The following is a 16,133-nucleotide window of genomic DNA, read 5'->3' on the forward strand; positions in this document are numbered from 1 at the left end:
AATGCGAGGATGAACCACTAATCAAATAAAGAAGGGTGCATATCAGATGACCAGTTCGTTCAAGAACTGGAAAACTGGCTTCAGAGACCATGTCTGCTAGAACTTCCCAGCATGAGCACAAATAAATTCTAATCATCAGAGTTAGACTACTGAAGATGAGTAGGAACTAAAAAAGCCACACCATAAAAAGCGGGTCCATTACAAATTTAAATAATGCAATAATGAGATGCTTGTCTAAGACAGTTCTGATAAAGGACTTTCTGCAGTTGATAAATAAATAATAATGCAACATAAAATTAAGATTTGGAATGTTTATTTCGAGCGTATTTATTGTGCATTTAAATACATAGACACCAAAATAATACTTCAACAATTCGGTATAAACAATAAGCAAAATATAATGAAAAAACTTAAAATACTGTCCAATTCTTCTTGGAAATCTAAGCAGTGCCTAAGGCACTGTGTCTTTTATCAGAAACTATCATTAGAATAAACAGCACCATCACCAAGCATTAAAAATTGTTCTATAGATTCCTTTGTGAGATAAACCTCGTCTACCCGTAACACTTAAATTAGTTAGCATAAGTCACTTTTCACTGGACGGAATACGGAATGATTCATTGTTATCGAGATTCGATATATAGTCGAGTCGTATCGTTTAAGTTCGTTGTAATGCAATAGCTGACACACCACGGTTCAGTTTGTGATGTCGTTCATGAGCTGCTGCATCTTTCTTACCAGCAGCGAGCCGGATCCGCTGGTCGCCTGATCGTCGGAGATGAGCGAGGTACTTGAACCTCCCGAGGGGCTCCTAGCGGGTTGCGAGGACGTGCGCCGATTGCCGCTGCTGCAACTGCCAGCATTCAGCACTCCGGTGTGCTCCACCCGGCTGCAGTTGTTTGGCACTTTGATGACACAACGCTTGTGATAGTTTAGGCCACATCCTTCACACTTGAGGCCCTGCCGTACCAAACCGAACAGCATCTCACCGCAAAAGTCGCAAAACGTGGGTGCTTTGTACGAGTGGACGGCCAGGGCGTGCGGCCGCACCAGCGGAATGTCATCGGATCCGGGGGCGTTGATTGCTGAAAGAAGAATCTCTGTGTGATTAATGCCAGTGAGAGGAACTTTGGGTGAGTATGATGTCGCGTAGCGAAGTGATGACTTACGATTGGCTGTGAGCACGACTTCCACAAGGGTTTCGTCGACAATCTCGGCCGCGGAGTTGATCATTTGAAGTACGTTGGACGAAGTGTAGTCATGGCGGAATAGGAGCAAACGGTCTGATAAACGATTTAAACCGTTTTCGGGTACCTGCAAAGAAATAGAAAGGATATATGATGTAGCGGTTTCAAATTTTCCCATACTTAATTTTTTTTTTCTATCTTTATTAACGAGATTTTTAGCCCTGGGCTAGTTCATCTCGGGACCAACGGCTTTACTTCCCTTCCGAAGGAAGTCGTCACTGAAATTTTTAGTGACTATCTCGGGGATGGGATTCGATCCCAGGTCCTCGGCGTGAGAGGCGTGTGTTCTAACCACTACACCAGGTCCGTCCCCTCCATACTTAATTAACTGTGTAGTAAAGTGGTCCATTTTCATATAAAAACTAACAAAAAAACTGCAAAAATCTGAAGCTACACTCCTCAATTTTGTTCATTTAGAACCCTTAGAAGCTAATTTAAAAGTTTGATAGAAACCCATCTACTCTAAGGAGGGTAGACGAGCTTGAAGTTTGTATGGGGAAAATCGATTAAATATATGGGAAAAACTGGTCCAACTACTATCGAGATCTGAGTTCAGAATTTTTATAGAGGACAATGGGCGACCTCTGGCGATTTTTCTTTGTAAAAGTAAGTTTCCCATAGTAAATCCCATACAAACTTTGAACGACTGGCGCTAAAATATAGTTTCTCCGATCGAGCTGAAATTTTGCACAGTTGTTACCGTGACCTGCTGAGCGATCCGAAAATGAAACACGAATGAATGAAGCGCCCGAACGGTTGTTTGTGATTATTCGCAGATTCTGTTTTGATGCCTACGAAAATTCATCGTACCTCGCGTTTCCGATCGTTGTTCAGCAACATTGACCTGCTCTAATTCCGTGTGTTGCCTAATACCGTGTATTTTGAAATTATGTGGATTTCTAGCATATTATATTATTAATTTTTCTTATTGATTGTCACAAACTTTAGCACATTAAGTAGTATTTAAAAAGCCATGACAAAGCTGAACTAAAGTTGCACACACAAGCAAACAAAAATAATGTTAGAATGTAATCGCCTGGTGCCAATGCACGGTATTAGGGCACGGTTGCTTATGTGTTTCAAATACCGTGTTTCAGTTATAATTCCAAAATGGCGAAGTGAAATATATATTTTATTTCCCGAATCAATCATGCAAACCTCAATACGTTGTTTGATATAAAAGTTTTATTTTTGATGCGCTTCGTTCGTTCGATTGAGAGATTTTTCAAAATGTGACCCGGCAGTCGGGGTCAGATGCACGGTATTTGGAACACTAGTATGTTTAACAACATCAACTGTAACTATGGTTAAAATTTTCAAAATGGTTCAAATCATATTTTTTATGCAAAGTATATAAAACGGTCTGCTATATAAAACATGAAATACTTGAAAATAATCATACGGTATTTTTATCTGATCGATTGAAACTTGAGTTTTTTAAACCTCACGGTAATAGAGCATGTCACGGTATGGGACCTAAATGCAATCCAAAAAATGGACTGGAGCGAGAATCTAAATTTTTCATATAACCGTGTCCCAGGCTATTGGACACAACTCTTTCGTAAGTAACTTGGAAATTCTACTATCAATACAGAAAATACTACAACAAACATGAAGTTTTTTGGTTAAGAAGCAAAGATTTAAACCTAAGCGTATCGTGGCCTTATGGCGCCCTTGGCAAACCACCATTTGAGCGCCCCAGTTTTAATTCTAGACCGACTACGGTAGAGCTGTTTATCAAGATCCTCAAAGGTCATGATAAAGGTATTTATCAAAACTTTCAATATCGAAATTGAATTATTGGAGAAAACTCTGTAAGGAGGCTTAACCATATTCGAATGTTTTTAGGGACTGAAAGTTCTGAGGTTATAGAGGTTTCTAATAAAATTCATGTTTGTGTGGCCAATGATGAATCTACAGAAACTACTGACTGGGATTCATTGAAACAAGACCTTTTTTGAAATTTCATTGTTGTACATATTCCTAACGAAATGTTTACAGCAGTCTTTCCATGAACAGAACCGATGTTCAACTTTGGTTTATACATTGCAACTTGTGTTGAGCCGCAAACGCGCTTCGTCTCTGTACCAGTGTACCACTAAGGCGGATCAAAATTCAAAAGAGATTGATCCTTTACTAGGTTTGAAGAATGAGTTTTCACTGTGGAATGATAAGTTTGTGCTTAATTTACTGTACAAAAGTGTTTGGAACCTTTTTCACAATTCCTACATAGTAATTTTCATATTAAACTTCCTCGTCTTTGGACACCCTTCAAATCTCCACCGAAAAAATTGAAATTTTCACAGAACCCTATTTTTATAGTAAGGAAGATATAGAAGATTGGATTTTCAAACTTTTTTGAAATTTGAACCACCAAACCTACAGTCACTCTTTTTACAGTCTGGCGGATAGGATTATTGGAGCCAATCAAACATATTAGGTAAAAAGTGCTTGAATCGGTGGGCAGTATTGTGACCGTTGCGATATTTAAATCAACAAAAAAACAAGAAATAAATTGCATTACAGGAAATATCAACAAAACTTCGTTGGTATTATAAACAATGTGCTGTTCAAAAACTTTCGGAGATATTTGACCTAATTGAAAACAGAAAAATATATTTCTTTTTCATTTTTCAAATAGGAAGTTCACTTGATGGCTTAAAAATTTTGATCAGTTGCCAACGATTTTGGTGAAATTATTACGTTGCCATTTCTTGGGATTATTTTATTCGCTAGACTGTGAATCTAAACTCGGTATGTGAGTAAAGGTGACAAAATGCGCTTTTGTTAGCATTCTTTCACTTCTTCTCCCTAGGCGCCCAGACGACTTATTACCGATACTATGCCACGCCCGCTCTACTCGATCAAGTACCTGACGTAATCCCTCTTTTCACCACATTCCAAGTGCTTTCACGCTGGCACATGTTCTGCACGATGTTGTCCGGATTAAGGACGCTTGCGGTTTCTGACATCATCTCGCTTCGTATATCCCTGGATCGAGAGCAGTCGAATATAACATGCTCCGGTGTCCGCACAATGTAGAGACCGCGTGTCCGAAATTGTGGAGATATTCCCGGAAGCATCCATGGCCTTAGCCGAGTGGTTAGAGTCCGCGGCTACAAAGCAAAGCCATGCTGAAGATGTCTGGGTTCGATTCCCGGTCGGTCCAGGATGTTTTCGTAATGGAAATTTTCTTGACTTCCCTGGGCACAGAGTATTATTGTACCTGCCACATGATATACGAATGCGAAAATGGCAACTTTGGCAAAGAAAGCTCTCAGTTAATAACTGTTGAAGTGCTCTTAGAACACCAAGAAGAAAAAGAATCCATGGCCTGATAAAAAGTGGGTTAGGAAGAAATTAACTTCTCTATGTTTTCTGGTCGTCCACACCGACACGTTAGGAATAGCGGACTTTGGGGTAAGTGTGCCACCACTGCTTTTTATAAAAACTACAATATATATTTTCTCTTTGAGATTAACAATATGTTCCCTTATAGTTCACAATACAATGATCAAAATATGATGGAAATTGCTCTTTTTTTTTCTCGTATTTACATCGACTTTTACAAAGACTATCAGAATTGAGTGGATTTTTATAAGATTTCGTTGTTCCTAAATAACAGTAAATTATTAACAGATTTTTCTAACGTACTGTACATCGTGAAGCTATTCCGATGTGTAAGTTATTGTGGCATTTGAACGAAAAAAGTATTTAGTTTTACATACGAAATCCAGTTTGGTTGACATCTATACCTATTGGGGCAAGTGTGCCACCTATTTGGTAAACGAAAATTGTTGGTGTGAAATTTATAGAAATGTAAACATTATCAACAAAATCATAATAATAAACCAGAATGAGGCACCGGTAGTGGTTTCTGAAGTATAGTAGGGGAATAACTGATATTTTTGCCCCCAAAGTGATTTTTTTTCTCAAAATATTCAATAATAACATGTTTTTCGGCTTATTAAGTACCGTTTTACAAATCTACATCAATATTTTACCGTTTTTAGTGCTTATCTAGTGTAATATTATACATTTTCACCGTAATATAAGGGAAATACATATATTGTACTGAATGGAGACAAAAATAACCATTTTAGTTATTCGAATTGAGTAATAGAGAGTTACGCATGTTTTGAACCTTGTTATAAAGCATTCTCTCATTACGGTAAACTTAAAAATATTTTTAAATTATCGATTAGAGTCTGCTTTGTAAGTAATATTAATAGGAAATAAAAAAAAAAATATTACAAGTAGAATTACATGCGATGTTCATTCGGTGGCACGCTTGCCCCATAGTGTCCGAAAATATGGATGATATATGAGAAGCTCCAAAACTAATACTTTTTGCAATTATTTTATTTTTAAATTATACAGTGGTTATGGGACCGGGAGCTTTGTTCAGCTTCAATCCTTTCGCAACCGTTATCAGCTCGACGTTGGAACCTTGGATACCGGTATTTTCGTCATCTACGTCAGCGTGTGGGCGACTTCAGTTTATTGGGGCACATTTCAGCTGGTGTTACTGAGCCCTTAATTTTTAAGCTTGCCAACAAGTTTGACATATATCAGAGTGGCCACCAAATTTCGATTTTGAAATTCCCGCTTTTTCCCGCTTTTTCCCGGTATATACTTTACATAATTTTCCCGCTTTTTAATCTATTCTTTCCAGCGACTTTAATTGACTTTTTCTATACCAAAAATCGTTTTTATGAAAAGCACTGCAACATTTGTTTTTTTAAAATCGGTTCAAAGTTTTTTAGTTGTTTTTCTATAGTAATTTGAATGTTTATCAAAAAGTTTCACTGTTGGAACAATAAGTTGACTATTAGATTGTTCCAATCTATATAGAATCTTATCCAATTCAATTCTAAATTATATTCTTCAAACGACAGGGGTTTAATTTCAATGCTATTTGAACCATATTTGCCAACAATATGCCCTTTAAGCCAAACTTCGTATTTTCAAGTTCAAGTTTTAAGATATAAAGAACTTGACAACCGTTCGCGTTGAAAATTTGATTGGTTGCATTCTGGTGATGATAAAACTATCAAAATTTCGGCTCAGAGCTCTGTTTGCGTGCTCTTGAAATTTGGAAGTTTTGCTATGATTTACAATCATCTTAAGTGTATCCCAATGCTGAATTTCAGATAATTTGGTCGACAAAAGCCTCTGGTGGCTAAGCAAATCATCAAGATACCCAAATAGTTCTTTATTTCAAATTATTTCAATTCTTAAGGTGGAACAGTTTGAAATCAACTTCGGAAACTTCAAACTAAAACTTCAAAGGAACAAATCTCGCAAAGAAAGCATCCAACCACAGTGCACTTTTTATTTTGGCTTTGTGCACTGCAGAAAGTTTAAAATAAGAAGATCAGAAACTCACTCACAATTTTAATAACACCGAAAATTATCATTTTTGACTTTCACCCACCCTCTCATAATGCTTTTTGTATGGATATACTACACATTTTATGTGAGCTTAAACAGCTTTATCGTTATTAAAATCGTAAAAATCTTTTATAAATAAAGGCTTTTTTTAAAGATTAGTTGTGGTATTCAGCAATTACAGAAGAGTGCTAAACCAATCTGGAATAAGTAATTAAAATTTGATTCAAAACGTCGAGTAAAACTGTTAGAGAAAAGTTCAAAAATATTAGTCCTGACAGTGCGAGAACAAAAATTTAAAATAATATTTCGAAATGTGCTGCCGTGAATCGCAAGTCAGTCCCATATGTAAAAAGTAGGCATTGAGAAAACGGACTGTGAAGTTTCCAAACTCGTTTTGTATACAAATATTCAAAAAATTCCATACGATTGGAACATGTTCAAATCTTAATGAAACTTTCACAATTTGCCTTTCACTATCTCTCCAAGAAAAATATAAAGATGATCAAAACACGTTTCTTTTTTGTGTTACACGGTGCGGGAATCTGTAGTCGACTGATATGCGGTTACTCTGCATTATGGGACAATTTGACTTGCTGTTTTTTTTCCTAATTTTTCTGAACAAATCATATAATCTCATTTGTGCAGTTGAAAGAGGATTGGAAGATATGCTGAAAACTGAACTCAACTTAATTTTGACGAAAATGCAGATGGGACTGACTTGCGATTGACGGCAGTATGGTGTTGCATAGTAGAAATTAAATCATTAATGTTTGTAAGATATTTGTTCAAAATTGCGGATACATCATAGAAATATCATTAAACATAACTACTTTCTTTAACTTATTTTGGAGGTAGGTTTGTATATTACAGCTTGAAGAAGTTCGTTCAAAACGATTTTCACGGTGATCTTCTAAAATTCCCGGTTTTTCCCGTCTTTTTCCCGCCTTTCCCGGTTCGGTGGCAACCCTGATATATGCAAAAAAGCATTTTTCCAGGAATTCATCAAAATGTTAGCCAAGAATCTCGCCAAACAATTAAAATAAATTGGTCTCACAAGATTTGCTAGGATTGGTTGAAAGAATTCCCTATAAATCTGCATTAAGGTGAAGATAAATCGAAGCCAAACCTAAAATTTTCAAGAGCACAAACCAAACAGCAGTTAATCGATTGGTCACATGCTGGTGATGATCAATCGATTAAGTTTACAGCTCAAACGGATGTTCGGTTTTCCAGTTTTGTGCCCTTGGAAATTTGAGTTTTGGCTTCGATTAATCTTCACCTTATTCCATAAAACATCTTATCATGCCCCTCATGAGGACTTTGCCATAGATTATAGACTAGTCAAGCTAGTAATCCAAACAAGGCTTGATCAAAAATCAGTGTCAGATCCCCAGTAATCCTCCAAACAAGATTTTGAAATGAATCTGATCAGGATTACAGTCGTATCTCACAAGAAATTTCCTTAAAACTCATCAATGATTATACATCTGCTAAAAACTTTATGAAAAAAATAATCAAATACCTTTTATAGAAGCTGCTGAGAATCATTTCTGTGATTTTCCAAGCAACTTTCATGTTATGAACTTCGCCTCGTTTAACGTTAGTATGCCTAACGGAAATCTTTCATCTCTCACATATCTCTGCATATCTCACTAAAAAGCTTGCAAGTAATCTCCTTAATTACCCGTCATTAGAGCCCCGATGAATCTGTTCAATATCTTGCTGCGAGAAATGTACAAAGTATCTTACAAAAAATCTGGAAAATGTAAGACAAATCTGCCAAATATATTGGGCACAACTTTTAAAATTATCGATATTTTACAGATGCTCTCGGGAAAATCCATGCTACTGTATGAGATTTGGATGCATGATATATGGGCCACCATGAATGGGTTTATATAAGTATGAATTTAATATTTACACCTGTAGGTATGCTCTTACTTAGTATTGATAAAATCAGGGGTGCCTTTGATAACGTGTTTTTCAATGTTATATTGGAAGCTACATGAAACCATGGCCTGCATACACTGATTACCAATGGGATTTACCAAATGCTCAAAAACCGACATTGCGTCAAGCAGCGATTAGGAAATTGAGTGTTTGCGGCGGATGCCCCCAAACAGGAGTATTTTAACCTCTTTTGTGAAATCTCGTAGCAGATACGCTATTGAGGCAACACAATAATAGCGGTTTTTCAACCTATGGGTTTGCCGACGACTATCTAGCTTTGATAGTTGGTATGTGAATAAGCACCCAGCTCGACCTGATGTTAATGCTCTTCAGGTAGTTGAGGTTTGGTGTGAATTTAAAGTCAAAAAAGCTTGCATGGCCTTCGGCCAATGCCGACAACCCTTTGGTAAAATCTGGGGCCTCAAACCCATACCAAATAGATTTGTATAACTTTTTTCGAGAATTGGGACAAAATGATCCTTACTCCAAGTGATCTAACTATTGCTTTTCACTTTCCTTACAAGACATTTTCCACGAAATTCCCTTCACGGGAAGAGTGGATGTCTGGCTGTTTGGAAAGAAGTATATCAAACAATATAGTATGTTTTACTGATGGCTCCCTTCTTGAAGGTAGAGCTGATACTGGTGCTGGTTATATTCTCGTGAGCTAATACTGAATCACTTTTACTCATTTGGTAGTCACTGCACCGTTTTTCATGCGGGAATATTTGCTCTTATGTGTGGAGTGCAGTCAGCACTTCAACGGCGCTTAATGGGTAATGTCATATATTTCTGTTCATATAGTCAGGCTACTATAAAAGCTCTTGCTTCGGTCAACTCAAGGTCGAGGCATGTTATAGCATGTCGAACTTAAATTGAGGTACTGAATTCAGTCCACTCTGTAAACCTTGTATGGGCCTGGTCATTCTTCCATCGCTGGAAATAAATTGGCTGATGAGCTAGCTCGAAATTGAGCATCTCATGACTTCATTGGCCCTGAGCCAGCTATTCCAATTTCGAAGTGCTGGGTGAAGCTTCAGATAAATTCTTGGGCGGCAGCTCAGCAACAAGCAATACTGGAATGGTTTGGAGTAGTGTCGTCAAACAAAATTGTACATTACTGAGCTACTCCAAGAGTGGCGAAGTATTTAACAAATCTGTCAAAGCAGAATTGCACTCTCTTGGTCAGAGCGTTGACAGCCCAATGCCGACTCAACTATCACATGGCAAATATTCAGCGTGCTGGCTCATTTGTGTGTGATAGTTGTAATTCTATAAAACTTCGTATTACCTGATATGCAAGTGTTCAATATTTGCGCAACTGCCATTCCGACTAATTGGTAAACATTTATAAAATGAAGCTGATTCCAGAAGGCTGAATTTTCAGGACATTGTGGACATTGTGTAATATCCCGCTGTGGTAATGAGCTATAGGCTCTCGTTACGCTCATGCGTTAATGCCCTTTGAAGTACTCATTTCACTCTTCATTTCTCTCTTCAAGGGACCCATCCTTATTTCCTCCTTTTTTGTTTGATCATTACAGGTCATCCTATTGTGTAGGAATCATGAAACAATGCATGTATGAATTGGATATCCGCTCTTACCTTAGTATTGATAAAATCACAGGCTAGATCCTTGAGCGTTTTCAGCGTCAGTGCATGGCTGGATACGGTAACGATGTCCCGCAGGTTACCGAACTGGAAGATGAAGGTGATTTCTGGTCCAGCCATTGTTGTGCAACTTTGTCGTTCCGGTGCTAGAAACAATATCGGTATTACTACTGTTTGTTTCAGTATCTTCGCGTCCGAATGTTCCTTTGTAGAAATAATGACTGTTGTGGCTTTTTAGGTAGGAGATTTCCCCATTGGTCCATATATGTTAAGCGATTGCTCTAGGTGAAAGATTCAGACTGAGAGATTCTGTTTTGTGCGGTGGATCGTGAATCCTGAAAACGAAACAAAAAAGAAAGACTGGGTGTTATTAATCATGCCTGCAAGCGTGATGTGAAATGTACATGTGCAATATGTGATTCATGTGTAGAGATTTTGCCCATTCAATGCATGTGCTTGTGGGCAAATTGGCTGAAGATGATAAGGAAAGTGCTAGTCTAGAGTAAATTTTACGTTCAGACTTTGCCCCCTCATCTGTTCATGTGCCAGAGCAGAGCCATTCGCAGTAAATGACCCCTAACATTGGAGGTGTTATCGCTGGTGTGGTCAAGGGGGATAGCCATCACACACCTTTTGACTCGGTCTCGCGTGATTGCACTCTCAGATGGTGTGATGAGAATTGTTTTTCTTTTTTTGAAATGTTTGTGAAGATTCCCTTACCTACAGTTTACATTGAAATTTACTTCATGCATAGCTGGTGGTTAGTTGTGGTGAACTAACATTGGATTGTCTGACAAATCGTACACTTTAGGTAAATTATCAGAACTCCAGGTTTGAAAGACTTCCTGTAAAAGCTGATGTTCCTCAAGGCAAGATGGATATTTTTTCTTCGTACTTGCAAAACTGGAAGATTTCTTGTAATGCTTCCAAAACTTAACTGATAATATTCCCACATAAACCAAAAGCTCTTTATTTTGAAACCTTCAAGTAGACATGTTGTCACGATGAGAAGGGTTCCATAAAATTGGTCTGATGACGTTATTTGTCTAGTACTCATGCTAGATAAAAACTTAACTTTCAAAAATCACATTGAGGGCATTCAAGTCAAATGTAAAACATAAAATATTTAAAATGTATATATCCACATTAACAGAAAATCTAAAGTTTGTCTTAACAAGCTTTTGATTTTCGAACAAATTTTCAGGCCAGCCCTGTTGTGTGCTGTATCAATATGGACTAGCTGTTGTAATACCAGGAAAAAAAGACTTAGCAAAGAATTCAAAATAAAATTTTGAAAATAGTGCAGCACAAATTTAGAAACATGGATTCAATTTACTTTTACTAGAATTGCTCCGTTCTGTATGATGAAAAGAAAAATAGAATTGAGTTAATCATATTCCCATGTACTTTTATTCGCAACCAACGAACAGTAGCAGAGCCGAAACACAAATATTTTGATACCTTTGATGTTCGCAAAAATAGACACAGCTGACACTAAATCACTCACTTCACTTCAACTGGACGCTAAATCTGATCACGCTTAGTTTTTGCACCACACAGTATTCTATCGACCAAATAGGCTAGCTGTGCGATTACCTTTAGCCGGCTTTCTGTCTGCCTTTCGGTTCACTTTCTCTCCATCACTGCGTATCGACTGACGATGGTGGCCTTCTTATTCAAATATCACAGCAATGACTCACACACACCCGACCAGATCCATTCGCGCAAGTTGACAACACACGGCCTACGATTACTCTATGGGAGAGGTGAGTATCCCCAATACCGTTTGCAAGAAATCTTCTCCACCAGCAGTCAGTCGGTCAGTAAGTCGTGCGATTGCTGTTTATCCAACTATGAACATGTTGAGGGTGGCCAGTAGCCACTGGCCACTCAAAATATAACATGAATTTTAGAGTTTGAAACGGTAATTTTTGAAAATTTTACCGATGGTTAAATAGTGTAACTTTATGAGAAATCGACCAAATTCTGCTGCTAGCAAAACATACAAATATGCAACTGTCTGTATATTTTTCATATTTTTTTATATCGAGTATTTAGGCACATATATACCTATTCATAGATAGCCGACATAGATTTTATCCGCGTTTCTAAAACGTAAACATGACTTGTTTATGTTAATAAACTTGTTTATGTTAAGGCTTCAATTGCGAAACAGACGAAATAAGCAGTTTTGGTATTAAATAGATTTAAAGCAAATAAAAATTTGTTTTTTTTTACATCGTTGTCTTTGTACTAATTATGGCAGTAGTGTTCCTGGCATTCGCCATAAAAGTGTACCAATCATGGACTACCTATCGATTATTTGCATGAAATAAACTCAAATTCCATCCAGTGTGATTGATAAATGCAACACTAATAAGTAAAGAAGTGATTACTTTGTAGCATTTCTTAGAAATGTTGTGTTAAATTGGTTTTACGTCAATTTATCGCAATGCGTTGAAGTGAACTATTAAACATACGAAAAAGACTGGAAATGTAGTGGAAATTCAAAATATGATACAAAACAGCATTAATGAACACACATTGCCTTCCCGGTTCGCGAATTTTGGGTGAAATAGCGTAGATTCAAAAATCAAATATCGCAGAAATTACCCTCTCTGTCCACTATGGGCCAGAAATTAAAATTTCGCCACAAAATTCCAAACATTTCAAAAATGAACAAAAATCAACTTAAAAGTAATACAAACTTGAGAAAAGATGAAAAAGTCGTGTTTGGGATGACTAAGATGCATTTTTAATTGAATTGAGAATATATGTCAGGATTATGAATATTTGGAAAAAATATGTAAGGCAATATTAATTCAAATTCGCACATGATATTGCAAAATTCATTGTACATTTTCAAAAATATGATTCATACATTTTAAAGTATTTTGAAGATACACTATTTATTTTCTCAGAATAGTTGACAGTGCTCGAAAATGTGATCATGAAGTTATAGTTGTTTGGAATGCATTGACAACTGTTTATTTAATATATTTATTGGTTTTTCACAGTATATTTGCATTTAATTCATGATGTGAACTATTAAAATTTTATAACACGTTGTTTTCACTATACAAAACCTATGAGAAAACCATAGTATCATCAGAAAGTCATAAAGGCATTGTCAAAAATGGAAAATGTTTGAATGAATTACAGTCATCTCTCCCTTACTCGATATTGAAGGGACCATCGAGTTAGGGAGGTATCGAGATACAGAAAATAAAATCAGTGCATCTGCGATCCAAGGGACCATCGAGTTAGCCATGAAAACCAACTTTTACTATGGTTCTCTAACTAGATATCGAGATACGGAATATTGAGTAAGGGAGAGTTAACTGTATAGTGTAGGTAAGTTCGAATATCCGCCGTAGTGGAACATTTTAATTTGATGTGACGCATATTAGCGCTTACGACGAAGTAGATCGAAGCTCTGAAGATTGGACTCGGAAATGCGACACTTTGTTTTGGGTGTAACTTTTTATTGCGTAGGTAAAAATTAATGAAATTTTGGGTAATACTAATTTGGAGTTTTGTGTTTATGTGTGCAAAATTTTATCGCGATCTGTCAAGATGCATTCGAACGAAGAAGAGCTACGCCAGCAAATCTTGTGCGCGACGATCGGTCAGTCGCACAGATGGATCGCAAAAGGCTTGGAATCCACCATTCCACCGTGCCCCGCGTTGTGAAGATGTTCCAGGAGACGAAGACCATCGAGCGGCGCTGGAAGCGGCTGAAAACCGAAAACAGAATACACACAGAAGACGCGAAAGAGTAGTACTTCAAGAATACCCAGAACCTTTCCACACGAGACGTAGCCAAGAAGGACTGACAAGCAAAACACCGTGGCCAAATTGCGTGCGCGAAAGCTGTACCGTGAGTGGTCAAGCCTCTCTATCTCTTAAAGTTAAGCCCTTGAGAAAAGAGTAATTCATGAATATTTTTATTACTTCAAAAGATAGTTTGATGATATGTTCAGCAAAAACAGGGGTTTTTCCATGACAAACAACTTTGTAGAAAACACAAAAAATGTTAAAAATCTTGGAAAAAAGTTATGATGAAATAATATGATTTTTACGGGCCATTCACATACAACGGCATATATATGAGATAGAAAAATCGTGTCTTCGACAAAGTTGTTTCAAATGACCAATTCTACATCTTTGCCGAAGACACCATATGTCTATCTTAATGTTATGAAAAAATAGTTTTTCTATCTCACTGCTAGGTGAATTGATCCCAAAACTTTTTGCATCAAAAGATGCGCTAAAACTTCTCCGAACAAGCTATATCGCAAAAATAAACGGTTTGAACGCTATTCAAAAAGCGCATGAAATCGACAAAATAATACATAGTGGATTGGTACAAAGCGAAGGGCGTCAATGTGGTCCCGAAGGAGGCGAACACGCCAAATATACCAGAACTTCGTCCGATCAAAAAGTTTTTTTTTGTCGCCCAAGATCTCATGAGCAGTTTTAAGAGAAATGTACGAGCATTCGGTTTTTGGGGAGGATTTTCAATAAATAAATTATGTCAAAACATAGCTAATATATAGTTATTAAATCCCTGAAAATTTGATAAGTATCCGATTTGAAATTGATTTTTGATGATCATTTTTGTGTGTTTCATTTTTTCCGAGTCCAGTCTCTTTATTTGTAGACTTAAAGCAATAACTTGAACATTGTAATTTTTACAAGATTATCCTTTGAATTTTCTGAAATTAAAATGTTCAGTCATTTTTATATTTATAATTGGAAAACGTTCTAGGTTATGGCTTTCAGTCTGTTATGCTCAAAAATTGGAAAAGTGTTGACAACAAATTTAAGTCAATACTTTCTAAATTTCAGAAAGCCAGAGCTGGTAGCGACTGAAAGTCTTAAAAATATGAATTTTAGAGACCTCTATCCTGAAAAAAAGACCCAACCGTATAGGAACCAAAAGGTAATCAAACATAAATAAAGTTAGAACAGGGACTAGGAGAAAAGAGTTTGATTCCTTAGATAACCTAACCAAACATTTTTGCAGGAACATTTCTAACGCTTTGTTTTCAAATTCCTTGTGATTTTACGACGACCATTGCTGTTCGTATTATTATATGTATTGTTTTCATGATTCGATTCAGAAACTTAATCAGAAATTAACTGAGGTGTTTGTCTAGTGTTTGCTTCAGATATTACTCCGGAAATTTCTTCATAAATTCATTAAGTGATTTTGACGGTCCTCCTAATGAATTTTGTTTTAGATGATTTGAAGATTTAAACCTGGAATTCAAAATCACCACGCTGTTGTTGTGAACGAAAAGCGAGGTTGCCTCAATAATGTTGTACAAAATACAACAGCGCGACGACTGAAGTGTTAACATCCCAAACCCAACAAGAATTTATCCTGAGATGCCTTCAGGGATTTCTATGGATTTTCTTTCAATCATCTTAGAATCAGGATTTACTGCAAACAGATTAAGGGAAAACGGGATTTTAGAGACCATTTTGGTTAAATAGGGAGATTAGAGACCTTCAATAAGATATAAACTTCATAGAGACTTACATTAAATTAGTGACCAAGTGTCTATAAAGATACCTGCAACCAGTGCTGTTAGAGAAATGTATTTGGAAGGAATTCCTGAAGAAACTATAGAATAGGTCCGAAGGAATATCCGGAGTTTTAGTATTTACACCTGAATTCAAAGCAAGAAAAAAAGAGCGACGTTAAAGAAATATAGAGTTTTTAGAGACTTGTACTAAAATAACGACCATGCTCTAAAAAGAGACCTGCCGTGGAATTCCCGAAAGAAACAGAGAACTTACCATAGACAGTAAAATAATCATTGAAATAAATTATGCTCATGTTGAAAAGTCATTGAAATTGCTTAAATAAGCTTATCTATGTCGAGACAAGCTAATACATAAAACATTCTCAATTACACATTT

At 36.7% G+C, this 16,133-nt stretch overlaps 1 protein-coding gene across 6 annotated transcripts in view; it reads right to left on the bottom strand.

Annotated features, from left to right (window-relative positions):
* Positions 1-16,133, bottom strand: part of LOC5576480 (serine/threonine-protein kinase D1) — a 50,722-nt gene that overhangs the window by 17,545 nt on the left and 17,044 nt on the right. For 2 of the 6 annotated variants that reach the window (XM_021844897.1, XM_021844904.1), the window contains exons 2-3: positions 10,197-10,537; positions 739-1,314 (exon numbers count right to left, since the gene is read on the bottom strand). In XM_021844897.1, the coding sequence (XP_021700589.1) occupies positions 739-1,314; positions 10,197-10,322 (702 nt within the window). In that variant the 5' untranslated portion in view covers positions 10,323-10,537. Of the gene's footprint in view, positions 1-738; positions 1,315-10,196; positions 10,538-11,663; positions 11,686-11,798; positions 11,985-16,133 lie in introns of those variants that run through there. The other 4 variants (XM_001662623.2, XM_021844931.1, XM_021844910.1 and 1 more) reach the window with 4 other exon arrangements.

The sequence above is a fragment of the Aedes aegypti genome, chromosome 1 (assembly GCF_002204515.2).
Source record: "Aedes aegypti strain LVP_AGWG chromosome 1, AaegL5.0 Primary Assembly, whole genome shotgun sequence".
Lineage (NCBI taxonomy): Eukaryota > Metazoa > Arthropoda > Insecta > Diptera > Culicidae > Aedes > Aedes aegypti.